The 27,096-nt window shown below is 41.9% G+C and overlaps 2 protein-coding genes across 2 annotated transcripts; both read left to right on the top strand.

Moving 5' to 3' along the window:
• The first annotated feature begins 2,146 nt into the window (after window positions 1-2,146).
• Window positions 2,147-10,718, top strand: LOC115058814 (acetylcholine receptor subunit beta-like). The gene is made up of 11 exons (XM_029526345.1): window positions 2,147-2,239; window positions 3,538-3,671; window positions 3,901-3,945; window positions 4,322-4,431; window positions 5,263-5,371; window positions 5,506-5,653; window positions 5,892-6,077; window positions 6,401-6,624; window positions 6,716-6,891; window positions 10,266-10,404; window positions 10,578-10,718. The coding sequence occupies exons 1-11, from the start codon at window positions 2,218-2,220 to the stop codon at window positions 10,716-10,718; spliced, it is 1,434 nt and encodes a 477-aa protein (XP_029382205.1). The 5' UTR covers window positions 2,147-2,217.
• Window positions 10,719-14,501: 3,783 nt separating this feature from the next.
• LOC115059158 (claudin-7-A) lies at window positions 14,502-19,199 on the top strand. Its single transcript, XM_029526773.1, has 4 exons — window positions 14,502-14,724; window positions 16,666-16,830; window positions 18,120-18,204; window positions 18,772-19,199. Exons 1-4 carry the CDS (start codon window positions 14,502-14,504, stop codon window positions 18,938-18,940), a joined length of 642 nt encoding a protein of 213 aa, XP_029382633.1. The 3' UTR covers window positions 18,941-19,199.
• Window positions 19,200-27,096: the final 7,897 nt, after the last annotated feature.

Below are 27,096 nucleotides of genomic sequence, written 5' to 3' on the forward strand. Positions count from 1 at the left end.
ACGTCATGACCTTTGAAATGCACACATCACCTGCATATAAATCAACATGAAGGTCTCAAGAAGCAGCAGGAGCCGGAGCTCATCCTGACCCTTCAACCCATCCATCATAAACACTTGTAGTCTTCACTTCTTTGAACTTTCAGCACCATTTCTATGGCAACAGCATCCATCTCTATTTTTATATCTCTTTCAGTAGTCTCTCTTGCCTCTAACTGACTTCCAGCTCAGAATTGCTAACACTGAGGTGTTTCTGTTCAAACTCAGGAACTCCTGCAAACCTCTCCATCACTGACAACCACAGCCATGAATTTTGATAATTCCAGACTTCATCTGGTATGTCTCACTGGTGAGGCTCTCAGTCTCCATTTCAGTCCCCACACATTCTTTACCTTTATTGGCTTATGGGCGTATCAAGTCAAATCCTGACTGCTGAGTTTCTGCTCTTTATCTCCCTCTTTACTGTATGATAAAGCTAATACAATGCCAGGCCTTTTTTACTTGAGGAATAGTTAGTTTTACTGGTGCTTTGTAAGTCCAGGTACTATCTCACATCTGATAGTCAATTAGCTCGGGCACAGAATTCCTGACTAAAGCTGTTTTTTTTTTTTTTTTTTTTATATATATATATATATACACACATTTCTCTTCTTGTAGAAATGAAACCTGGTCCAGTCTTTTTGCAGCTTTTCATAATTGCCATTTCTTCACACCATCGTGATATACTTTTTTTATGTACTGTTTCTTTTATTATGACACTGAAAAACACCAGCGTGAGTATTCAGTGTAATAAACAGTGGTTGACATTTGAGTCAATTAGTTCCACAATTTATTTAACTGTCAGTTAATCTTAAATTCATCTTGTGATGATTTTCTAATATGACCAAACTTGAAAAAGTAATTTGGTTGCAATATTTTACTATAACATGTATACATATTTCTGGATTTCCACTATTTGACCATTTCCAACAGGTTCTATAAGAAAAGATGGAAAAGGTGGTGGAAGGAAGGACTAACAAGAAAAACGTCAATGACAGGATTGGGAAGACATTAAAAGTGAAATGAGCGAGACATGCCTCCTCTTTGTCCACAGAGAAAGTCAGCTCCACCCAATCAACTCCACCCTCCACCCCGCCTCCTTGTTCTCTCCCCCAAAAATATCCCCATTGTCATAACCTGTAACCCACTGCCATTCCTTTACCCCATCCCAGCCCCTCCACTTCCTCTTCCTCCCACCCGCAGTCCTAACCTCAGATTGGTGAGCACCAACAGGTGCTTGCCACACAGGCTTCTCAGTACAAACACATTCCGCCCTCTCGTCACTCCCAGCACGCGTGCCCAATCAGGCCGTGGTTTCACCCATGGAGCCATGGTCACAAAGAGAAAAAGAAGCAGGAGAGAGTCCAGCAGTCTGTGGTGCTGAAGGTACCATCAAGCAGTGATTCAGCTGTAGGTGTGTATTTATTTGCCTGAGCCTGAAACACCTGTGTCAGCTTTTGGTGGACGCTCCATGCGCAGTAAGTTCCAGGTGAAGGCACCGGGGGGGTCTGAGTGCCTGGTCGTAGCGGAGACTGGGGGCCTTTGATTGGCACATGAACATGAAAGATGGTGTTGTGACTGGCAAGACTGGACAGACAAAGATGAAGCTCAACACTGAAGTGAGAATGAACACCCTTCTGATTGTATGCAGCAGCCTTTTTGTCGCATTCACAGGTAAGAACATTTACGTAAATGCCAATGTGTTTTGTGATGGTGACAAAATTTTTTTTGAAGAAATCATTTCTTCGTATGCACGTGCGCTTAAGCAACAGGATTTGAATTAATTAGATTTTTGAACGTAATGTAGATTTGTTACTTTTAAGCTGTAAACGTTTTAAACAAGCCAACATAGAAATAATTATATTGCTCCAGTGACTACAATGTGGAACATGAAGTGTCCACTGACAAATGGATATGGAGTGATTTTGAGAGAAAGGCAAGCAACAAACATTTTTGTCTGCCTTTGACTTTGACTTTTGACCCCATATTGGATTTGGAAAACAAACAGTTGCACTGTGGTTACTGCAGTGCAGTGTTCCCATTCCTGTGTCGTCATGAAACTGCCACCTACTTCCTGTAGAGCTGCTCTTAACAGAATTCTTCCTGCCTCCATTTTAATTGCACACTCACACTTTGAAATTCACTCAGGATATTTACATTATAACCAGACAACGGACAAGCATGTCGCATCCGTCTGCACTTGGTCAGTTCAGTTAAATTGATATTGATTGCACTTCCTCTGTTTCTTTGGATAAAATCATAATTACAATTGATTTGCGATGAGTTCTTATCAGCGTCCGGCTGAGCGGCTTTGACTTTGACCCTCTGACAACACAGAGGGAGTCGAAGGCAAAAGCTCTCCATGAATTAGCTGGTGACATCCATAGGGGCTGTGATGTATTGTTGTCGTGTCATTCTGTGTGTCCAACGACTGGGGTGAGTCTGCATCTGTTTTCCCCAAAGAGAAGAATGGGCGTTAAGCACAATGAGAGCGATGACACAGGGGGGAACCCCAGAGGAATGAAATTCTTATTCTGGGTCCCGACGAAGACGTTTTTGCTTTTGCGCTTGAAAAGCAAAAGAAAAAACATCTCCGGAACACATAATGAATCAGATTAACAGATCATTGTTTGTTAATCAGAGTCTATTTTTGTCCTCGATGGAGCTGGTATCTCAGACATCCCTTTGATCCCATCTCCCTGCTGCATATCAATTACATTAGCTCAGTCACCTTTGCTACCCATGGTGCACCACAAACACCTGCCCTGCTTCTTTTGCATGCCCTGTCTGTCCTTCTGGGTCTTCTCCACATGTTATTTAGTCAGATATTTATCATACATTTCAGCCCATCCATTAACAATTGAACCCCACACTAATTAATGTAAGGAAAAGTTATAGAAACTTTTCAAAGGTAACATCTATAATATTTACTTAACGCAATTAAGGTATGAATCCGAAAACACCAGCGTTGGTTCATCCATACTGCGAGTGTGTTAGGGTATAGTGTATTTTTAGTTTGGGTGATCCCAGAGGGAAGCACTGCTGGCCTGGCTCACCGGAGCTTGTTGATCCTTGGAGAGCAAACACATTGCGGTCTGCTTGTCAGTGTCTTAAAAGTGCAAATTGAAACGTGATTAGCTTGTGTTGTGTTCTTGGACATTTGAAACAAATCAAGCCTGGCGGGATTGATTGATTGAATCCTTTATTTCTCCGTGGAAGGTCAACTGAGACCCAGCCCTCTTTCCCAATGATGCCCTGATTTACAAAACGCATGGAAAGACAAACAGTACAATCTTTAATTACAATTACATTCAGATTGTAAAACACTGAACAATAGGAAATGAAAACTACTCAAAGGAATAAGGCTCTCTAATCTGAGGAAACGTTGTCACTCATTCCACCTCTGGGGGGGGGGGGGCATAGGCTTGAGAAGCAGATTATTAATTTTTGTTGGATGGAGAGGCAATATCTGTACATGAGCCACCTTTCTCTTTCATCCAGGGGCCTCGGAAACGGAGAAAAGGCTGCATCAGAAGCTATTTGAAAACTACAACATGAAAGTCCGGCCTGCTCGCTACTGGGAGGAGAAGGTGATGGTGAGAGTTGGGATGACCCTCTCTCAGCTTGTCAGCTTGGTAAGCACCATGCATGTATCTTTCTGAATTATACGTGAAACATCCATGTATCAAGTTATGCCCCCAGCACACACTCGCAGATAAACTGCTGGCTGCTGCAGTGTCATCCATTCTTCCATACCCAATCAGTTTCTGCAGAGCAGGACTGAAAGTAGTGGCACCACAAGATTAAGAGGCATCACCAATGTCGCCCCCCCCCATTCCTCTCTCTGTGTCTATCCCACTATAGAACGAGAAGAACGGTGAGATGACAACCAACGTGTTCATGAATCTGGTATGAGCATGAAACCATTCATCTTCATCACTGAGCCACGCTCGTCTGCTCTGCCTCCTCTCTTCCCTGCCGCTTCACTCGCTCCTCAAATGGACTTGCCACTTTCTATAACCACAAATGATTTCTTCCTTTATCTCTCTCGTTCTCCGACTCACTCTGTCATTTCTGCCCCTCGCCTTCGCTAATCAGAATTCAGGGCAGCTTGCATGTCTGTGACAGCTGTGCGTGAGTCTGTGTCCTGATCAGAGGGATTTAAATGACTTATCCAAAGCAGGAGAAATGAGGATTCAAATGACAAAGACATCAGGGCGCAGTCGTAATGATTTCACCTCGTCTGCTGTGCCGAGCCTGTTAGTCGCATTCTGTTTCTTCCCAGGCATGGACAGACTACAGGTTGTCGTGGACCCCAGAGGAGTATGACAACATTGAGGTTTTGAGGATTCCTCCCAACAAGGTGTGGCGCCCTGACATCTACCTCATAAACAAGTACGAGTCCATCTACAGTCACACAATCATCCATCATACAGCAACTAACAGTAGATCTGCTGCGAAGACAAAACTGACGCTCTTCACTTTAAGATGGCTGCAGTGATCTATGGAAGTCTGTCCGCCACCTTATTAGTGCAGACTGGAATCACAGTAACTACTGGATGGATTACCATGACACAAACGGCCACTTCCCCCTGAGGATGAATGCCTTTGGTGTTCCCACGACTTTTCATGGAGATCACATTTTTTATTTGCAACACTAATGAATTTCTCCGTCAGATATAAAAAAAAAAAAATGTTTTCACAAAATAAATTAAATCCATGACGAATTTTTGGATACAACCATTAAAATAAAAAGGCCACTGCTTTTCTGCCCTTATGATTACAGTCTTACGGTTTCCTTTGAGAAGTAACTGCATAAATTTACATCAAAAAGTCAGAATGAGTCTGAGAGATACTCAACTAAAGTCACAGAAGGACTAATTGATTTTTTTTTTTTTTTGCCTCACATTAAAGGGGAATGCAAGCCCTGCAGTCACACATTTGCTTAGAATCTATTTTGGAGCCATAGCTACAAGTCTTCAAAAGCTGCAGTAATTTTTGCAGTAATGTGGAAAGATTGAAAGTTTGTGTATTGATGGGAATTAAATACTTATCAAGGTGTCAAATAATATATCATCATTCAATGTGATCTGAAGACTGACATAACATGGGCAAGTAGCTTCCAGGCTACGGTAACATGTCTGAGATGTTTCGGTGGGAAATGTCATAGGATGTTATCTCTGGCATATTAGTATTACATTTGTCTTTCTCTTTCCCTCCCTGCAGTAATGACGGTCAGTTCGATGTGGCCTTGTATGTCAACGTCTTGGTTTACAGTGATGGGACAGTCAACTGGCTTCCTCCTGCCATCTACCGCAGCTCCTGCTCTATAGAGGTACAGCTTCATCCCTCTGCTATTCATTTATCTCCATCTATCTGCCGTTGGAATCTCTGAAAGGACTTTTTTTTTTTTCCATTCTGTCTCACTTTACTCTCCTGTTTCGACCATCATCCATCCAACAATCTCAGGTTGCGTACTTCCCATTTGACTGGCAGAACTGCAGCATGGTTTTCCGCTCGTACACCTATGATGCCTCTGAGGTGGACCTGCAGTACTTTCTTGATGATGACGGCAAAGAGATCCATGAGATTGTTATAGATGAGAATGCTTTCACTGGTTGGTGACCACAAGAACTTCCTTGTCTTAGTCCTGTCTCTAATAAAAGGGCAATTAGTTATTGTTCTTATGAGCTGCATGGCTGTTTGATTTGAGGTCAGTAGCAATTTATCAAATCTCTACCTCATCTTGACAAGAAGCTGGGGTTGCAGGAAATCTATTAATGTACTTCCATCAATAGACATTATATTTTCCTCTCATCTCTTCGTACATCGACTCATTTGTCTTCTGTCCGCAGAGAACGGGGAATGGGCCATCTGTCACAAACCCTCAAGGAAAAACATTAAGGAGGACCTGTACGAGGACATCACTTTCTATCTCATCATAGAGCGGAAGCCTCTCTTCTACATCATCAACATCATCGTGCCGTGCATCCTCACCAGCGTGTTGGCCATATTTGTCTTCTACCTGCCTCCTGGAGCAGGTCAGCACATCAGACATGTTTTGGCATTGTGCCTACACATCAGTGTCAAGAGGGGGCAAAGGAAGGGAGAATGCCCATTGGTATATCATTTCATCCCATGACAAGAAGTATATGTCTGATACTTGACGGATTGAAGGAAAGTAAACTTGCCTCTGGATCTCCTTTGTCGGTCTTTGGCGTTGTGCGGTCAGATTTTAGTGTTTTGTATCACTGGCATCAAAAAAAGCAAATTGCCTTTGACAAAATGAACCATAGGCTAATAGAGTAGTATTTACTGCTGCACCGTCATAATTAATTCTTCAAGCTGTCCTTGTTATCTGCAGGAGAGAAGATGACTCTTTCCATATCGGTCCTCATTGCTCTGACTGTCTTCATGCTGCTGCTGGCTGACAAGGTCCCTGAGACGTCCCTTGGCATCCCAATTATTGTCAACTACGTCATGTTCACCATGATCCTGGTCACCTTCTCTGTCATCCTGAGTGTGGTTGTCCTAAACCTACACCACCGAACACCCAACACACACATCATGCCAAACTGGGTTCGAATGGTGAGGTTGGGTTTCACTTACAGGCCACTGGTGATATTTCAGAAGCTTCCAAAAACCTGAATTTACTGATTTCTGAACATACATTTTCAAGGTGTTCATTCATTTCCTGCCAAAGTACATTGGCATGATGAGGCCTAACCCAGAGGAACCTCTGCTGAAGGAGTCGTGTGATGACACACCTATGCGAAGCTTTAACGGACGGCAGCATGGAGGAGAGTACATTTTCCGCAAGATTAACCCTGATCTTGTCATACCCTGGAGAGGCAGGTAAGAAGGACTCTCAATCTTAATAATTTTCATTTATCTATCTGTGGCTAAAAATAAAAGACTACCTTCAAGAAAGTTGATTGGTCTGCCCGACTCATGATTGTCTATTCCTGAAAACTTAAAAATAACCCCTTTAACAAAAAGGAATTAAATGGAGTTTCCAGCCTTGCTTTGTAAGTAACACTAAACACTAACTAAAAGTTAAAATGGCCAAATATACCTGACGTGATGACTTCTGAAAGTTTGTTCTTCGCCAGCCATTCAGAAGTCATCAATATTTTTTATTTTATTTATTACATGATGTTTGAGCTTGAATTTTCACACATTAACTCTACTTTTGAAAAGGACATTACGTATTTAGCTTCTTACAGAGTAAACCTACTGGGAATCCATTTATATCTGGATGATGAGGTCTATTTTTCTGAATTAGAGACACATTAATCACATGTGACTGCCTTAAGACTGAAACCAGTTTGAGCCATGACCTTGTTTTTTTTTGTTTTGTTTTTTTTTTATATTTGATCATTCACAACATTTTATTTATCTGTGGTTTGAGAGTGCACATTTGGTGATGTCGCCGCCTTCTTCAAGTACTTGTCTTTGTCCCATTCTGTCTTTCTAGTTACTTTCTAGTTAAATGACTGAAATATAAAAACCGACCTATATCGATCAGCAATCCAAATCAAGACATTTTATGTCTAAACGTCCCAGTTTGCACTGTCCGTCCAACCATAGCAGTCGGTTTCTGACTTGCCACACAGCCCTGGCATTACAAACCAGACCTGGTGCTGGGCATCTCTCATCCCCTTCCAAAGGCATCAGATTCAGCCCCAGCTAAGCCCTACACCCCCGTCCACAGTCGCCAGCCATTAATCCTCTGTTTAGGTTGGGCATTAGGTGGTAATCCCACAGATGGGAGGTAGAGGGAGGGGTGTGGAGTAGAAAAGGGTACATGATTGCAAGGGAATGACCAGCGCTGAGTGATCGGGGCAAAGGAGGCATTTGGCGTTTTTGATGTAGAAGACATGGTGGTTGCGCAGCGAGCGTCATCCTTTCCTTCTTTGTCTTGTTCTTCTGTCAGAGGGTTAGTTAGAGCAGGTGCTGTCCTTCACAACATATTTATGAGAAGCTTCTGGATCTTCTGATATAAGCTGCTTCCATATTTGTGTGTGAATTGCTGAGTGTGTGAAGATCTATTTAATTGCCCTTAGGTGTGTGTTTGAGTTTGAGTGCAGCCTACTATTATGTTATGAGTCAATGTGGCATTAATATGCATTATATGTTCACATACGGGGGTCAGTATCAGTGGACTGTGTGTGCGTGTGTGTGTGCGCGCGCGTCATTGTCAGAAGGGATCCCAGTATCTGTGGTAATGAATACAATCTGAGGAATGTTGATGGCATGCAGCATGTAGACTGCCACATATCTCTGCTATGACACACACACACACACACACACACACACACACACACTGGACACACAGGCACTTTGGGCCACTCATTTTTATTGTGCAGCAATCCATCTGTTGTCACGTTGTCCCTCTACGACACTGATAACTTGTCCCACTCCTTCTCTGACGCCTTCCATTCTCTGGTGCCGGAGGTTCTGCACATTAACACTACACACGCTATGCATACACACACACACACACATATATATATATGTAGAGAAGGTGCCGATATGACAGGTGCACTCTTGTGTTTTGCCACAAGTCTCCAGAAGGTGACGCATGAGAGGTATCCTTGAAATCTCAATGTTTTAGTGACCTTATGATAAAGATTCAGTCAAACAATATTACGTTACACAAAGAACCAATGTCAGTGAGGTGAGTTATTGCCAGATGATAAGAATACTGATCTTGACCTTCTGTCATTTCCGTGTATTTGGATTAAACGCATACATCCTCTACATGGGCTATTGCGTCCCATGTGTGATGAAGAAATCAAACATTTCGTCATATTGTTACATGTCCAGTCATGTGACACATAGCTGAATGGTGTCAACCTGGCATGTACACATGTACACACATGCCTCCTGGGGGTTATATACATCCGCTATTACTGGAGCAATGCTGAACAGTTGATCGGGTTGTAATGGGAGTTGACATGAGAACATACATGGTATTTATAACATTGCTGATACATGAGATTATGAATTTACGAGGAGCATAAAACATTAATAACCATAAACAAGATGTGGCATGAATTGGTGAAATAAATAAATGTGCATTTGTACAAACACATCTGCTTTAAAGTGATAAATGCAGAAAGGTGATGGGTGAATGGAATGAGCCCTGAGCAACTGGAGGAGGTTCAATCAATGACAAACAGTAAACACCTTATTGAAGTGTTTGTGGTCAGACAGTGCCAAGGACCTGACGTGTGGTGTAAATAAACTTTTGTGTAGGAAATTCTGCTGTTTAAATATATATTGTACTTAAATAGTTTTATGAACAAAGCATGTGCTATGTTTATATAGAAAGAGACTTTTTGTTTTTGGCTTTAATCATAAACTGAAACTGGTTGAATTTCTCAGTCCCAGCATGTTGGCTTGGCCTCTTGGCGCTTGTGTTTTTCTTCATGGAACAGCTGGGGGGAGAGAATGAAAGATCACACCATGAATCAAAGGTCAGGTCATCGCATTAACATTGAACCAGCTTTGTGTCAATGTCACCCCTTTGTGGGGAATGCTGTGCTCAAAGGAGCTCAGGCCCACAGTTGCTGTGCTGGTTAGCGGCTAGAGGGAAACACAACACAACACATTCTGTATGTTATGAAGCGACGACACTGACACTCTCCATGCACGGGAACCCTGTGCGTCCTCCACTAAACAGCTAATGTCAGTGGCGATTCGCATCACAGTGCTATGCTGGTGACTCATGACATACACAATATAAATCTGAGCTTATGAAGCATTTGAGAAGAACACAACTGCATGTTTTAACTTCTTCCAGAGGCCATGTGTCTAAGTTATAACATGACAGTGTGGACAAGTGAGACATTCCATGATGGGAAACGGCGAACAATGGGATGGTGAAAAAATAAACTGCTCATAGATATGAAAACTAGAACACAATGCAAAAATGCCCTGATAATAAAATAATGAGCATTATTGAAATTGTTTTTTTAATTTTATTTTATATATTCTGATATACAGAAGAACTTTAAATAAGACAGAGCTCCTTTAATCTTCATATCATTGTGACTCCCCAGAAACTAATACTGAAAATAATGACATAAATTCCTTCAGTCATTAATATTGAAGCAACAGTTTGTGTACAGTAAGAAGGTTTTAACTGGACTGAATGTCCTATTGTGTCCATGCTCCTTTCTGCTCCTTTGCGTCCTCATCAGTGTGTCGTCCTGTCTTGTCAGGTTTGAGAGCACAGTACAGCTCCAGCAGCTCCCCAACACAGACAGCTACTGTCTGGTCCTCCCTCCCAACCTGAAGTCAGCCATTGCTGCTGTGACATACATGGCCGAGCAGCTGAAGAAGCAGGACACGGACGACACAGTGAGGAACACACACAAAACAGGCACACACTGTCAGGCAGCTTGTTACTCAGTCTGTCTCAGCCCAGACTGTTCCACACATGCCCAAGCAATGTTAATGTGTCGGTGCATACATGCAGTCTGCGGCTGACTCAGTGCTAGCGCTGAGAGTTGTTGTTTGCGTGTTCCCTCCAGATGACAGGAGATTGGCAGTTCATTGCTCTGGTTGTTGACCGCCTCTTCCTGTGGTTGTTCGTCATCATCACCACCCTGGGAACCCTGGCAATGTTCTTGGACGCCAGTTTCAACTACACTCCTGATGACCCCTTCCCTTAAATCACACACACAAACACACAGCTGGAGCTTGACATATTGTTTGGCTGTCACTCTTTTTTTTTTTTTTTTTTTTTTTTTCCCCCGGGGACTTTCTGAAATCACCAGAGCCAACTTGCCAACTTTATAGCAATCATTTTGTCAATCTGCAGACCAAACATGTCACAGTGGAATAAAGAACAGTACACAGATTAATGTATAGATAAAAAAAATAAGGTAAATGTATATGTGCTAACACTCCAGGGTTTTGTCTGAATTATATATTCCATAGGTTGTAATATTCTTTATTTGGGTCTAAAAGCTTGAAATACATGTTTGTGAAAGTGGCCATGTTTGCTTCCTTTAAATGAACCGAAGCACCTTCTCGATTGTGCTCTGCTCTGTGAATCCTGCATGGCAAATTAATTGTAATGTTAGCTTTTTGACAGTAGAGGTCAGTCATTTCATGTCAAGTCAGAGGAGAAGGGCACAGTGGAGAAAAAGGGTTGATCTCCCGTCGGGACCTAAACTATATATCAATGGAACTGTCTGTGTAACAAACACAGTCAGCCACTTTGGCGTGGAACTGATACATACAAATCATAAAATAAATTGTCCCTCATGTCACAAAACTAATTCTGTGGAAATCGGATTCAGATAGCATTGCTTAAAAGCCTTCAAATTTGCACAGAAAGACAAAACCTAAAATATGACCAATGTACTGCTGGGATCACTATGTCCAATGTTCATGTGTTCCCTTACTGCTGTCAGGCTAAATTATGGTTGGAAATAACTACAATTTATTTGGGTGAGGCATGGGTCATTACTATCACCTCCAGTGGTTCTCATGGTCTCATCAGCACAGAAGCATGGAAAATACTTAACTAAAAACGGAATGATATGTGAATCAATTACTAAGCAATTTGTAAAATGAGACATGACCACTGCAGTGAGTTATTAAGGCCCTTAGGTGTACACTGAGATTTAATAACTAAATTAGTAAAAAAGAGAGATAAAAGATGATAAAACTTCTACAAAATCCTATAAAACAAAGACGTGCAGCAAAGTCATAGCTTAGCCCTTATTAGCATTTAGCTCTCTTTAAGTTCTTAGGAGCAAAGAACTGTTCTCTCGCATTGCCTCACAGGGAAGATGAGAAGAATGAGTCCACAAGACTTCGTACAGAATCTGTTGGCCACGTCTGTTGGCTGTTGCACAAAGGCCAAGTCTTGTTGCATAAGAAAGCTAAAGATGGAAAAGACAGGAGACGTGCAGAGAGGGGCGCCATCCCCCTCATTTGCGCACTCAAAGCTTTTCAGGGAAAAGCCGTGGGCCCAGCATGCTTTATTGCCAATGCCTCAGTGACTTCCAAGGGCACTTAAAGGACTTCAATCATTAGATTTGCACTCCACTTGCTGACTTCAGACCCAGAGGAGGCCTCTGAAACAGAAGGGAGAGCCCAAAGGGGAATGTTGTTCGTGCCCATCTCTGGGCTGATTTAGCTGTTTTCTTTTTCACCTCCTATTGAGTGTTGAGCAATGGCTAAACCAGCAAGACAAATGTGTGTTTACGCTATTGAAAAAGAAAGCAGTAAAAGGGGGAGAGAGAGAGAGACAGTAGAGGGGCGAAAGAGCAATGTTCTTTTTGTATTCTCTGCCATCCAGGACCAGACTTGAAAAGCAACTAAGAGGACATCATATAAATCAGGTTGCCAGTGGCAACAGTAATGGTAGGCCTGAGACCGGCCCCTGATCTTCTTCCTGCTCATCTTGCTTTTCCTTATCTCACACATAACTTTGTGCCCACCTCTCTTCCTTTCAAGTATCTTTTCTTCATTGCCTTCCATTTTTCTTTCTCTTCCCACCTAGACCTCCAGGACAACTTTCACCCTTTAACCCCCCACCCCACCCTTCCTCCTCCTCCACCTCGGTATCAAAGTGACACTGATTCCTTACGCTGTCGGGTCATTCCCCCTCCCTGGCAACAATGAGGCATTTGTTGGCCTCTGCAGTGAAACCTTGAGGGCTATTTCTCCAGCCTGGATACAGTAGAGGGGGGAAAAAAAGAGTTATGGCGCGAGACGAGGTGGGTAAAGATTGGAGGGAAAGGGCAAGAACATGGGAAAATGAAAAACCGGTTCAATGCAGAAGAACTGTGTAAGGCGGGGGTGGAGACCCGTGAGAGCAATCCAGTAAAGCCTCATTACATTTTAAATAGGTAGCACAGCTAGTAGGTGAGCACATGTCCATTAAGCTGGTAGTAGGAATAACTTCCTCCAGGCTTATTGGTTATTACTTCCTCTCCCATTTCTGTAGGACCATTGTGTGACCCCAGTGTGAAGTTACAGACACTGCGGTGCTAAGCCGGACTTCTGGTATGGACAATGCGTGCTATTGTGACTTGTTTTTTTTTTTTGTTTTTTTCCTCTCACAGTAGGAAGTGGCTACAACTTGCATGTTAATTGACCTACTGGAAGAAATATATTCTAAAGTACACTATCAGTCAAAAGTTTGGACGCACTTTCCTATTCATTTAAATGAAAAAGCGGGTCTAGCCAGGTAACGACAGGTATGAATGGTATCTTATACAAATGAGAAGAAGAATAGCCACAAACATTTAACCCTCTAAGCATTACAGTATTATCATCTGATGTCTTTAGACCAAACTTTTAATTTTAATGGGCCAACACACACCTCCCCACAAATCATGTTGGTCTTACATGTAGGTGGTAAAATGGAACCCATGAACAATCATGCTGCAAATAGCCAAGATGAGTTTCCAGGGGACACACGAAAGTCATGAAGCAGGTTTGATGCAGATGCATGGGCTTATAATTATTTTCTGTGAAGTTTATGTTCAGTGTTTTTAACTTCACAAAGCACTTAACATGTGGACCCAAGCTTGGTTCATTGCTTCACTCTCTCCCTTGTAAACACTTGATACCCGTGCTACTTACAGCATTTGTCTTGTCGGTTAGTTGTGCACATTTGCAGCACATGTGTTGTCATAATTGCCAAAAATCTTTTCTGAATTTCTTTGTGGTTTTGTGTGTCATTTCTTAATCACAGTGTGTCGACCTCTCAGGGCCACTGAAGCTCGTCTTTGGCAGTTGAGTTGTCCACACGCCTCGTCCTGCTGTCTGATCTATCACAGCCTTCTACTGTTTGCAACTTTCACTTGCATTTTTTACATTAAGTTTCCCTGCTCTCATTCAAAAGTTTGCAGTTCTTCACTACCACATCGCTGGACACACTGAGGTCATGAATGCACTCGGAGTCCGCATGTGATTAGCAGTCTTTCCTTCTGTGGTTTTATCATCAGATAATAATTCCATATGTAACTATAACCGCAGGAGAATGAACCAAAATGCTCCCTGATGTTGACCCTCTCAGGAAACATTTGAGAATTCAAAATGAATCTGTGAGGTTCCACATCAGTTGGCGAAAGACAGTGCAGAGCTGAAAAGGTTGGAAACAACCTGTTGCTTTGCTGGAAGCAGGCGGTGGGAGGAGGGGGGGGGGTGGCAATTCCCAGCAGTGACTCCACTACCTGCCACCACAGAGAGTTGCAGCTAAACGCATCAGCAGTCATGAAAATCACACACCCACTTCACAGCATCACCACCAACATCTTGGAAAGCCCATCCCCGACCGAAGACCCCCGGCAGCACAACTCAGGAGAGACGAGGACACCGTCATTTCAGGACCACTCACACAGTTTAAGAGACATTTCTGGGACACAGAAGCACTTTTTTTTTTAAGTTAAAGCAAAGCTTTAGAATATACACTTCTATAGAAATTAATTAAAATGGCAAACTCCGGTATTCAGCTTTTGGGATTTTTCCTGTCTCTGATCGGGATCGTCGCTCTGATCATCGGGACCATCCTCCCTCAGTGGAAGATGTCCGCTTACATCGGGGACAACATCATCACAGCGGTGGCCATGTACCAGGGACTGTGGATGTCCTGCGCCTTCCAAAGCACCGGGCAGCTGCAGTGCAAAATCTACGACTCCATCCTGCAGCTCGACAGTAAGTATGAGAATAAACAGCATGTTTGAAAAGTCTAATGTTACGGATCAATCCACGCCGTTGAAGCTGATGCTTCATGAAATTCCCTATGCTTTAGGAAGTGTTGGATTGTGTTACTTCTCCACCTGGGGGACACACCTAACCCCTGAAAGCACCTGCTTCACAGATAACACCTGACTGTGATGAGATTTCTCACCTCAGGGTATTATCTGCTCATCACCTCTTAATCTGCATCCAGGCAGGCTGTCACTACAGAGGGACATTGTTTTCTGCAGAAGGCTTCCTCTTACAGCTGCAGATTCCAGGAGGGAAATTTTGGGAGGGAGCATAAGAAGTTTGGAGACAGAAACCTCACCTTTACATTGTCACGTTACATTGTCAAGAAAATCCTGCCACCCTGCTGTTCGCACTCACACACACACACACAACCTTTTCCATCAGGCATGAGATGATTCATGCAAGCATTGCTGTCGTTATCAGTGTTAAGACCTCTGGATGCACAGTGAAGTATAACCCGTGCTCTTTTCCACTAGGAATAGCTTTAAATGCGCAAAACGCTGCAAATTACTTTACCCAAGATGTTGCCAAAGTAATCATTTTCGAACCTCCATGGGAAGTGGTGGCCATGGTAACCAAAGCAGAGCACACAAGCATCTCTGGGATTTATGATGATTCTTTTGCCTGCAGAAGTACACACTGCTTCAGGGTTTATATTTCTATTATATGTTATATCACCTGTTGTGTGGTAAAAACTGAAGGAACCCTGTAGACTCAGAATAAGATTTAAATTAGCAGGAGTGGCTGTGACACTGATTGAGGGTTTTGAAGGTAATTATCACTAAGGGCAAACAAACGCTGTTATTCGTTCCAGTCATACACTAAATCTGACTGTATTTATTCTCATATAAAGTGATCAAGTTTTCACGTACATTGCGGGCTACTGCACTGGGTTTGATGAGTACAAGTGGGTTTATGTTGAACTGGTCTGTGCTTGGATTGAGATATTCTGGTTCTTATGATCTGAAATCATCCAGGATTTGATTTGGGTCTGTCTTTTAGAGGGACCTTGGGTGAAAATGTATGTGCTTCATATAGCCAGTGAGAGTCGACAGCTATTTTATTAGTTTGTTTTATTTTGGCCGTTTTTATGACCAATGATTGACTACAGTTGTGTGTGACTTTATGGAGTCCACCCCCATTTTTCTCCTCCCTCTCCTTCACATCCTCTTATCCCTCTTTGTCTCTCTATCCATCCATCCGTCCCTCCCTTGCTGCTGGAGGGTTTTGTTTGTTTGGACAGGGCAGGGATGGCCTAGACTGGCACAGACTGGTTCTAGGTGGACAGAGGGTTGGGGGGGGGGCACCCTCTGATAGGTTTATGGTGGGAGGAAGAGGGGAGGGTTGTTGAATGAGGATGCTGACAGTAGTTTTTCAGCCAGTCTCCACCTCTCTTAACAGCAACAGATGGGAGGGCAACTGAAAAAAAAAAGTGAGATGTTTTCTCTTTTTTTTTTTTTTTTTTCATTGTGATTGTGTGTGCTGCTATGTGTATCCCATGGCTCCTCTTCCAGGAAAAGCTCACATTAAAGTAGCCTGACAGACTGATGTTAGTGTAACTTACAACCACTGGACGGACATACACACAAAAAAAAACTTGGATAGAAAGAGGATAGCTTATTAGCTGTTATTTAGTAATCGTCTAGTTCGCACCTCTAGATTTGCACTTCACTAATAACACTGATCATCTAAATTCATGTGCTCTTTGTGTTTTTTCACAGCGCTGCATTTTTACCCTTTGTGAAGCTGCTGTAAGCTGCATTCCCACATTCCACTGAACAATAGGACAGGTGTTTGCTGGCTAACCTAAAATAACCAACACACACCTCCTGTACGATCCTGACACATGACCATCACTTGTTTCCATCTCTGTGTCGCCCCCAGGTTCGCTTCAGGCCACTCGTGCCTTGATGATAGTTGGCATCATCGTGTCCATTGCGGGGTTGGGTGTGGCCTGCATGGGAATGAAATGCACCACCTGTGGAGGGAATGACAAACTGCGCAAGTCCCGCGTCGCCATGACAGGGGGCATCATCCTGCTAGTGGGCGGTGAGGATGGGAATGCTACTTTAGAGTTTCCACCTGTTTCCCTGTCATCCAGGAGAATTAATGTGGGAGAAATTTGATTAGAGATGGGAAAACCAACAGAGAGGTGTTGTTCCACCACAAGCTGCCAGAGCAGCTTCCATATGTGGAACTCTACTCCATGATATATTCCCCCATTTGGTGTTTGGATGAAGCTTGTAGCTCGGGGTTTCCAACAGGGTGGTGACCACTGAGCTAACACTACCACTGTACTACACCATGTACATTTATCCTGCTCTGATATTTTACTCAGACTATTTGAGCTTGTAATGGGCCTAGAGAGTAAGACTTTTTAAAATGTAAAATCACTTTACTTTTATTTCAAATGAGGAAAAAAGTGCCAACTTTAAAAAGAGCCATTGTCTTGATGGACCACACAGACCACCCACAGCAGCCCCGACTGCCTGTTCTATACTACTTTTAGCTTAATGCTAAAGCCAGCATGCTACCAACCTCACAATGACAATGCTAAATGTAAAGCAGGTGTGACATCACCATGGTCACCATCTTAGTTTAGTGCGTTAGCATGGTATCATTGGCTCAATAGCATTCAGCGGAGGGTTAGGGAAAATGTCATTAACTGGCCAAACTAATACAGATAATTTATCACCACAGTTGGCGCATGAACAAAATAGAATTCAGCCAGCAAGTAGTTGTAAGGACCTAATAGTGGGGCCAGAAATAATTTTAGACTATGATGCATTAAGGTTTAACCTCATCACAATGATTAACTTAATTCAATGGCAATCCATCCCATAGTTTGGAGATTTTAAGGCTCTGGTCTAATGTTGAGAGAAAAAAAAATAAAACCTTGAAGGGTTGACAAATTGTGTGATTGCATAATATCATCCCATCGCATAATAGGACCTATGTTTATCTACATGTATTCTCTCTGCAACCTGGTTGCTTCATATTTCAAACCCCAACTCACCTCCTCATCACACAGCTGCTTAGATCTCATGTACATCATACAATAGGTAGGAGGAGGTTTGATCCGCAGCCCAAAGAGCTCTCCTCCCACCCACTTGCTCCTCTGCCCGTCAGAGGTCGTCAGACTCAGTGAGACCAGTTCTCCTGGCGCCGATTCTGACACAAGGCCTTGAAATGCGATGAAGAGAAACACTTAAAGCTAATTGTGCTGCAGCTGCCTGGTGACTACAAAGGAAATATAAGTGTGTTTCTGGTCTCTCAGGTTTTGTTGATGTGCTGATGGACCGATTAATCTTTGTTGTTGACTCTCTCTCTCCTCCCAGGGCTTTGTTGCATCGTGGCATGTTCCTGGTTCGCTCATAATGTCATCCGGGCTTTCTATAACCCCTACACTCCGGTCAACACCAAGTATGTATCTGCTGTTCAAAAGAATTTATTCACCCTTTGATAAAAGTGCTTATTCACTTTCAGATTTCAAAAATAAAATGGTACCACATTCATACCTTTCAGTTAAAAATAGGTCTTCAGATAGCTTTAGCTTCATATTATATGTATATAGAAGTATGACATCTACTTTAAAGTTTTGTTTTATTATTTTATGTCTTCTCCACTACATCAATAGGAAATATTATTTTGCATGTAAAACATAATCATTTGATATTTGTGGATGAAATAAAATAGCACATACAGTATTTAAACAGTTACAAACCATTACATCTACTTGATGGGAATTAATATATCACACAGTATTACGCTAAAAATTGCACATACATTATTGCATTAGTGACAAAATCAAACATGATAAATGGATCATCAAATTTTGCATACAGGCCTAATTTTCCATGTGTTTGGAAAAAATGTGACATTATTAAATTGGCATTTAGAACATCACTATGTAACTTTTGGAGGAAAACAAACGCGTACTGTAAATCTTTTCTAATTAATGTAGACTTGAATCCTCCTCCTCTCCACCAGATTCGAGTTCGGCGCGGCGATCTTCATCGCGTGGGGTGGCTCCCTCCTAGATGTTCTGGGCGGGGCCATGTTGGCTGCTTCCTGTCCGAGTAAGAAGCAGGTATCCAAATATCCAGCCATGGGCAGTTCCCGCTCTAGCCATCCGAGCAGCACTAAAGAATACGTCTGAGAGCGCCCCCTGAAGCTCGGGACAAAGAAGCCCAACTTTCCTGCTTTGGAGGAGCAGGGGCAGTATTGTGAATCATAGACAGACACAAAGAGTTAATGAAACTGGACTTTCTTTACTTTTACTTCAGGCCTTTGATAACCCCTTGATTTTCATGCGAAAATCTCAATTGTTTCATGAATGATGTCTCACACCCCGTCCACACATTCCACAATTGTTTACAAGTGGTCTTCACAAACACATTATAATTGGATCGCCTGACTTAATAGACAACCTTCAGGGCTGAACCTCTGGAATCATAGTTTAAATGATGGATCAGACCCAACACTTGCATGTCCATGTTAGAACCAGCATCTATTAACATTTACCATGTAATTGAAAGTAATCAATTCCAAGTTTGGTGCCTCTCCTGCAGATTAGGGGTTCTGTACAACAGTGAGGCCACACATATTAACTGTTTGGCGCTTCTAAAATAGACGTTACCATGAGCAGAGTGTGACTTCACGCGTGGGGCTCACAGGGCCTTTTTACTCCAACACTCATTGCAGCTCTTCATACCAGTCTGTTGCAAACCCTGCTCGGAAATGAAATGTTTTGTTACATACTTGCTTTAATAGCCCCTATGTCAGCCACTGTAAGAATGGACTGCCTGTATTTATTTTGTCAGACGTAGTTTTTGCTCCTGTCTAGATTTACACAATCAATAGTTCACCATGGCCCTTTTTTCTAGCTCTCAGAGACTGTCATATTTTTTTATGATGTTGAGATGTTTTGTGCTCTGAACACTGTCTGCTGTTTTTTTTTTTTTTTTTTTATGAAATAGTTGTATAAACTTGGCCTAGCTAGTAGATAAAATGAAAGAAAAGACATTTTTAATATGTCCAACATGTAATAAACACAATGTAAAAACTGTTGTATTGGTCATAGTGGCTCATTATACAGGAGGTTTTCTAACTTGCAATATATATATATATATATGTATACATATATTTTAGACTCACTTAATTAAAGTGTTTTGTTTATTGCTAAGTAACTTGGATGTTTGAGCTTCACTGTGCTGGATGATGCATGTGTAGAGTTTGGCGCGTGAGCTGTTTTCACATTCAACTGCAGGCGATAAGTTTCTCGTTGATATACTACATTTATATATAACATAAAGTCAGAGGAAATAGCTTACACAAGTGCGATTTGAAAGCTTGATATATTCAGTGCACACATGAAGAAAGGACTTCCTGGTGAGGGAGGAGACATGTTCTGTCCCATAGATTCTGGCACTTTCAATGATTTCACTTGAAATTTTAACCAGTCTGTTTAAGTTTGAACTGGAAAAGGTCTTCTGAACCGCTTTATGAGGTGCAACAGTAGGTAATCAGTCTGCTGTGTCCCTTTACACATAACTTGGTCAAGGTTTAAGGGGCAAAAGTTTTATATCTTTGCAAACATTTACAAGTTAAACACAAGCTGCGAGAAAGATTCAAAAAGAGGTATAAATTATTTTAAATTTGCTAAATGCAGTTTAAGTATTGATTATCTGTTTGAAGACACAGTTTCTTCAATATATTTGTAAAATTCACTTCACATAAAACAAAAATTCAACAAAGATTCCTCTTTTATTTCCCGAGATGCATTTTTGAAAAGTCGACCATTTCCATGCAAATGGCAACTGCAACCCAAACGTCAACCTTTGCTTCAAAGAATGAGCTGTAAAATGCATCATCCAAATAAAAAGAAAGTTAACAAGTAACAATTTCACAGCCAGCTAGGTAACATGACATCAGCATGAGTCTTTATGGACTGTACGACACTTTGAGGTCCACCGCAGGCTTTAAAAGCATCATTTTTGCGGATTGTCTCAGCAATAAGAGATAATCATGGGCTTAACATCGTCTCATGCTGTTATTTTACATTAAAAGTTGTCATTATCTTTAAATGTCACCATGATGCCACCATGGGTGTAGCCCAACAACCAGATTACTTTCATGATCATCAATCTGATTAGGGTTATAAATAACACTTGGCTTATTTTTTTTTATTCTTTCGAAACTTTTGTACCTTTCTGGGTCTTTCATCACAGTTGTGTGGCCAACTGGGACCAACCCCAACCCAACCCAACCAATCTTTGAAAAAGAACTAAACCCTCATAATGTTTTTGTTTTTGATATTTTACTGCTGAGACTGCAGTTCAAGGCCAACAACGAGCTTCAAAAGAAAAAAAAAAAAAAAAAAAAAAAAGCAACAACAAAAAAACGCTGACTCTCGATGAGGGGCAAAATGGTGGTGTGGTTTGAAACACAACTACATAGCCCTTTAATAACAGGATACCAGTTACGTGATCTGATGCTTCAACAGACTCCATGCATAGAATTCTGCAACATGTCACTGCACATAACAGGCATGCCCACAAAAGTGCACCATTTGGAAACGTAATAAATCTGAAGTTCTAGATGACAAAAGCAATATATCAGTTCAGAAACAAGTAAAAACCGTGAAAAAGCTATAACACAACAAATGTCTCCCTTTTTTTAAACAATAAATAATTAGCAGTAGTTTTTTGTCTATAAATAGCAAGCTTTCATCCACTGGATAATAGTACGTCACTTGCATCAGTGTGAGAGCAGAGAATGATAGTCATTGCACAACCAAAGCTTAATTTTTTTTTTTTACCTGTGTGATACACATTAACAGGCTTGTGTCCCGCCCCCATTCCTCCCCAACCAACAATCAGTAACCCTCACTAGTAAACAGGCAGGTGAGAGGCTGCTTGTCATCTAATCTGCTGCTCAGTGCAACTGCAAAAATGTAGCCCTTGTTAAGAAGCTCTGAAAATATAGACACTCTCTCCGAATCGTTCTCAAGTTCCGACAGTCTTCCACCCACCGAGGTATAAAGTAGAGGGCGACGCAATACAATTCATTCACAGTCTGACCAAAGTTAAGTTAAATAAACACTATATACAAATCATGACCTGGGCTCCAGCTGGCGCTAAGTGAGCCAGTTTTGTGCCTTGTTGAGCCGTCAGACACTTCAGTAGGACACTTGACAGGATCAAGGCCTATATCACTGACCATGAAGTCTGGCGTCGCGGGGGATTTTTTTTCTTCTTCTTCTTCTTCTACTTTTGGCACTCCGTGGCGAAGTTTAGGAGATGGGCGACAGGGAAACAGGACACTGGTCGTTGTTGTTCATGATGTCATCCAGGTCTTCGTCGTCCAAGTCCACTGAGGAGGAGAGGTCAAAGGTCAGGAGTGCGTAACTCTCACTAAACCTACGGATTTGGGGGTTTTGGTGCTTCTAATTTATTCTTCAAAAAGATCTGTTGACTTTCAGCAACTATTTGATTTGTCTTAATGATGAAATACACTAGTTGAATTGAAACCAAATACAATACTTGGGTTTGTTTTATTTCTACTGTCATGAACCCGCCTTCCCTTCTTTAAAAACACCTTCTTAAGGAGCCCGCCATGAACACACATTAAGATGTGCAGATTCTTTCTATTCGCTTCTCGTCTTTTCTCTACCCTATCATTATGACTCTATTCACTTTGCTTTGGCATTTTGACGTGATGGATCATAAACACTGGCTGTTGAATGGATATCACACTTTTTTCTTTACTTCCTATCGGTTTGTGTTTGATGAGTGTTATTTTGGCCATGATGTGGCTGTGAGTTCTGTGCGCACTCACCTTTCTTGGACCGTCCGATCTGCCCCAGTTTGGGCGCCCTCTGTCCCAGTCTCTGGGGGTTGGGCCCGCCGCCGTGGCCGTTGACCTGGGGGTGTCCCGGGTTGTATTGGCCGGCCGGGCCGGGCTGCCGGGGCGGCCCGCTGGGGGGGATGAGCTCGGGGATGCCTGAAGCTCCGTACATCTCTCTCTGCTGGTGCTCTTCTCCCGATCGGCCGCTAGATGTCCGCACAGGCTGCCCTTTTCGTCGGGTTGGAAAAAGCTTCTCACTTCCGCAATTGTATTCAACAACGAATGTATGAACAGCACACGATCGGAGGTTGGCTATGGCGGATACTGAGTCCTCGTCACCTGTGAATGAAAGTAAACACGTATGTCAATAAATAGCTCCCGTGCGTCACAGGCGGACCAGGTTTTGGCGAGTGCGCGCAGACACTTCGCGGCTGTTTATGCTGAAATAAACTATGTGATCTCGTGCGTGTGTGTGTTTTTCTTGTGTTTCCACTAACAGGAACAACAAAAGCCTCCCTGGCCAGTACAGTGGCTGAGCGGCTCAACAACGTGTCTTTCGCCCCATCTACTCACAACAACAACCCGCTTTTCCGCCCGGTTTATTAAACCATTACTCACCTTCCTCCCTCACCTCGCTCATAAATACCGTTAAATGTGAGAAATATTACCTCACCTGTTCAGCGAAGATTGTCTCGGTAAAGAGCCGAATCCGGCGCGGTCTCAGTGTGAGAGCTGTGTTGTTGTTTGCCAGAGCTCTCTCTCCCTCTCTCTCTCTCTCACACACTCCCTCTCTCTCCTGGCGCGGCACCGGGGAAGCGTCGGTTTAAAGGGCCCCGTGGTCTCTCCCTCGGCCTCGGGGATTTCCTCTCGTTGTGTCTTGACTCACGTCGGCGTGCACACGTCACCGGGAGCTTGACATATACAGCGGCGCTGACATTTCGTTGTTATACTGCGGGGGCGTGCCAAAGTTGAGAGAGGGCGCGGTGCGTAATTACGCACTTACGGTAATGAGAGAGCGACTCGGGCGTCTGCCAATGAGCGGCGCTGCTCAATAATCCCCCCCCCCCCCCCCCCCCCCCCCCCCCCCCGCCATACGTAGCACATGTAACACTTCACGGAAAGTCAGCTCTTACCTGAGGTGGTTTCGACCATAAAAAAAAAAAAAAAACATATTTTACATCATGAGGGAAAATAACATGAAGTAGAAAAATCAGTTTAAGTGTCCCAAACCGGGTTTACTCAGAGAACTAACCCAGCTCTTATCCTGAGGTCTGAAGAACTGGTTTATAAATTTTAAAGCTTCACTTTTGTCCAGATAAGTTCAACACTCTTCCTCTTTCCCATCCTATCTTCCTTCTATAAAAAGAAGATGCTCACACGAGCTTGAATATTTACATTTGGTGGATCCAAATAACTGAACATGAAATATTTCACTCTCCTTGAATATATCACAGCTTGAATGAGGAGTTGGAACAACATGGTGCACAAAATAATAAAAGCCTGTTCTCCAGTGAAAGAAGTTGATACAGAAAATGACTGTTTATGATAGAAAAATGTGTAATATTATCACTTTTCTCCATATGGAAGAAGAGTGCTAATGAGGGAAATTAGATCTTAAACAGTAAAGCATCAGGTGACAACATTAACACCTTCATAAATGATCATACACAAACATTTATATTACTCTTTGCAATATTCAGTACTTTTTCCACCCTTCATACTTATCAGTCAGCTCTAGACTAATAAAACACATTGGGTATGAGATGAGGTTTTTTTCAGGGCTTGCAAATGTAAAGAAAACTGTTAGCATGAAGAGATAAAGGGCTGAAATATCTGTGACTCCAAGCGATAACAGTCTCAGCGTGAGTTTGGCGAGAATAAAAAGATCTAAATATCAGTCTAAAAGTAAACAATTCCCCTCTGGGATGGATTCATATGAGGAAGAATAAAGGTTCTGGCACAGCATCTGTGTTTTTTGTGGTGAGGAACATTTCCATGAAGCGTGAAAAGTCTGCTCTCCTTAAGAGCTAAGATTACTCAACTCGGAAAGGGTCAGGTCCTTTAAATTCCCAGAACATTAAATTGTAACTTGGGTCAAAGTTCAGTTGGGAGGAATGTGCAAGTGCTATCTGCATTTTTATCGCATTTACCGATGCGCACAGCTGGAAGATTATAAAAGAAAGAAAAAATTCAACAACAACAACAACAGCAAAAAAAAATCCCCTCTCTCAGACTTGCTAAAACTGATTCTCCCGTATCAAAATGTACAGGCCCACGTGGATGTGGACTGTCTGGGCTGGCATATAAATGGCTCCTACTTCTCCTGAACAATAATTTGAAGAATTTTTGACTGAAGCAAACTCATTGGCTGCTGCCATCATGTCCCGAATCGTAGGAGTTTCTCTTCTCTTCATCATACTGCTCGGCAGTCTCTGCCAGAGCACAGGTAATTTTTTTTTTTTTTACTTTACGTGTTTTCTCATGCTGTCTCACTTACCAACCTTAGATTAAATAACTGACCCTTTTCTGTCAATCAGTCAGTGTGTATCTGACAGGAAGGATGTGCAAGTAGTTGATGGGTAATGTATTATTGTTCCTCATAAATGATTTCTGTCTGTTTTGTCTTTTTCCACTTTGTACAGCTAAACCTCCTGGATTTCATTTGAGCAAAAAGCACATCTACAAGTGCAGGTGCAGATGTGAGTTTCCATCTGTCGCACTGTGTAGTTAAAAATTTTGCATTGGTGAAATTACAAAGAAGGATAAAGAGAAAACCTAACCAGCAGATCAGCAGTTCCAGATCTATAGCCACAGCAAACTGTACCAACTTACATCTGAACCATAAATACCTTTTTTTTTTTTTTTACATCAAACATTCCTATTAAATTTCTGACAAATTACGGTATTTATCATTTATTAAATAAAATATACTTTAGCAAGACTCCCCCAATGTTTAATAGGTTCTTCCCTGATTTATTTATCATTCTTCCACCAAGTTTGGTGCAAATTGGTTCACTACCTTTTTGTAATCCTGCAAGCAGACAAACAGGGAAAGAGAGCAGAAGCTTGTTAACAGTGGTAATAATGTGGGCTGGTGTGGAGCACTGGGGTTTCCTATTTTGAAAAGGATTAGTTATGAATTTGAGGTCATTTTTTTCTCTTTGGTTTCCTGCCATTGTACCTATGTTGTTGCAGACAAACAAGTTTCTGTGGTCTGAATTTCAACAACCACCTCTGTTCTCACAGCACTTTCTCCCAACGGCATGAAAAAGTGTCGCTCCCCATTCATTCCCACAAACCTCAAAGAGAAAAGAGAGCTGGTCAAATGCCTCTGCAGCAAAATACACCAAACCAGTGAGTGAAATTTAAGTATCTGTCGGTGTGGGTTAACATTCAGTAAAATAATTAATGTTTTGCTTTTGTGTGTGTGTGTGTGTCTGTTTCTAATCTTAAATCTATAGAGTTTCCAGAGTTTCAGAAACTGTGCTCATCTTGGCATCCTGCTTTTCCAATCACTTTTGTATGAAGAGAGGACGTATGCGTAAGGGGGGAAGCATTATTATAACAATATCACATAATAAGATCACATTATGCATCACATTATCTTTGTAATATTGTGTAGACATCAGTGATTTTTGTGCATTCTCACAAAATTTGTGCTTTTTTTTTTTTTTTTTTTTTTTTTTTTTTTACCATGGAGTTTTCTTTCAGCTTTGTTTGGGGTTCTGCCTCTGTTCATAGGTAACATGTAATATCCTCATTGTGTAATCTGTACAAGATTCAAACTGTAGGACCAACAATTCATTGGGTGTATATTTGTCTTAAAAATTTTGGATTGTATAGTTTTACGGCAAAATCACAAAGTCGCAAAAATCCTGAGGCCGTTTCTAGAATAAGCCTCTGAATACAGGCTGCGAGCGGCTCTCTTTTGACTGAGCTTTGATACTTTCACGTTATTACTTTTTACCTGGAATCCTCACATTAGCATCTGTCACAGGTCGATGTTGGAATAAAAATGTTTCCATCTATTCATCCATCAAACTCTTTTTTACTTGAAGTGTTTCTCTTGATTTTTTATGAGCATGTATCCCTGTGCCAACCATGTAACTGACTTAAACAAAATAAAAAGGTGTGTGTAACTGCTGTAGAAATCCCAATATTGAAGAATACTCTCTGAATCCTTCTTAACCTTAATAATACCAGCATATCCTTCATGTCAAAATTTTGACTGAGGCCAAATTTAGTTTATCCAAACGGAATATGCTGTTTACATGACATGACATAGACAGAACAATATTACGGTAACGTTCCAGATATGACAATTTCCTAAATACCTCTATCTAAAAAGACTGTCACCTTTGTTAAGCTCTTGTACAATCTGATGTGTCAGCTACAACCCTTATGAAAGAGGAGATGGGCTACACTTGATAAGACAGGTTTTTCCCATCTTTGGTTTTCCTGAGCCTT

The sequence above is a fragment of the Echeneis naucrates genome, chromosome 18, assembly GCF_900963305.1.
Source record: "Echeneis naucrates chromosome 18, fEcheNa1.1, whole genome shotgun sequence".
In the NCBI taxonomy this organism is placed as follows: domain Eukaryota; kingdom Metazoa; phylum Chordata; class Actinopteri; order Carangiformes; family Echeneidae; genus Echeneis; species Echeneis naucrates.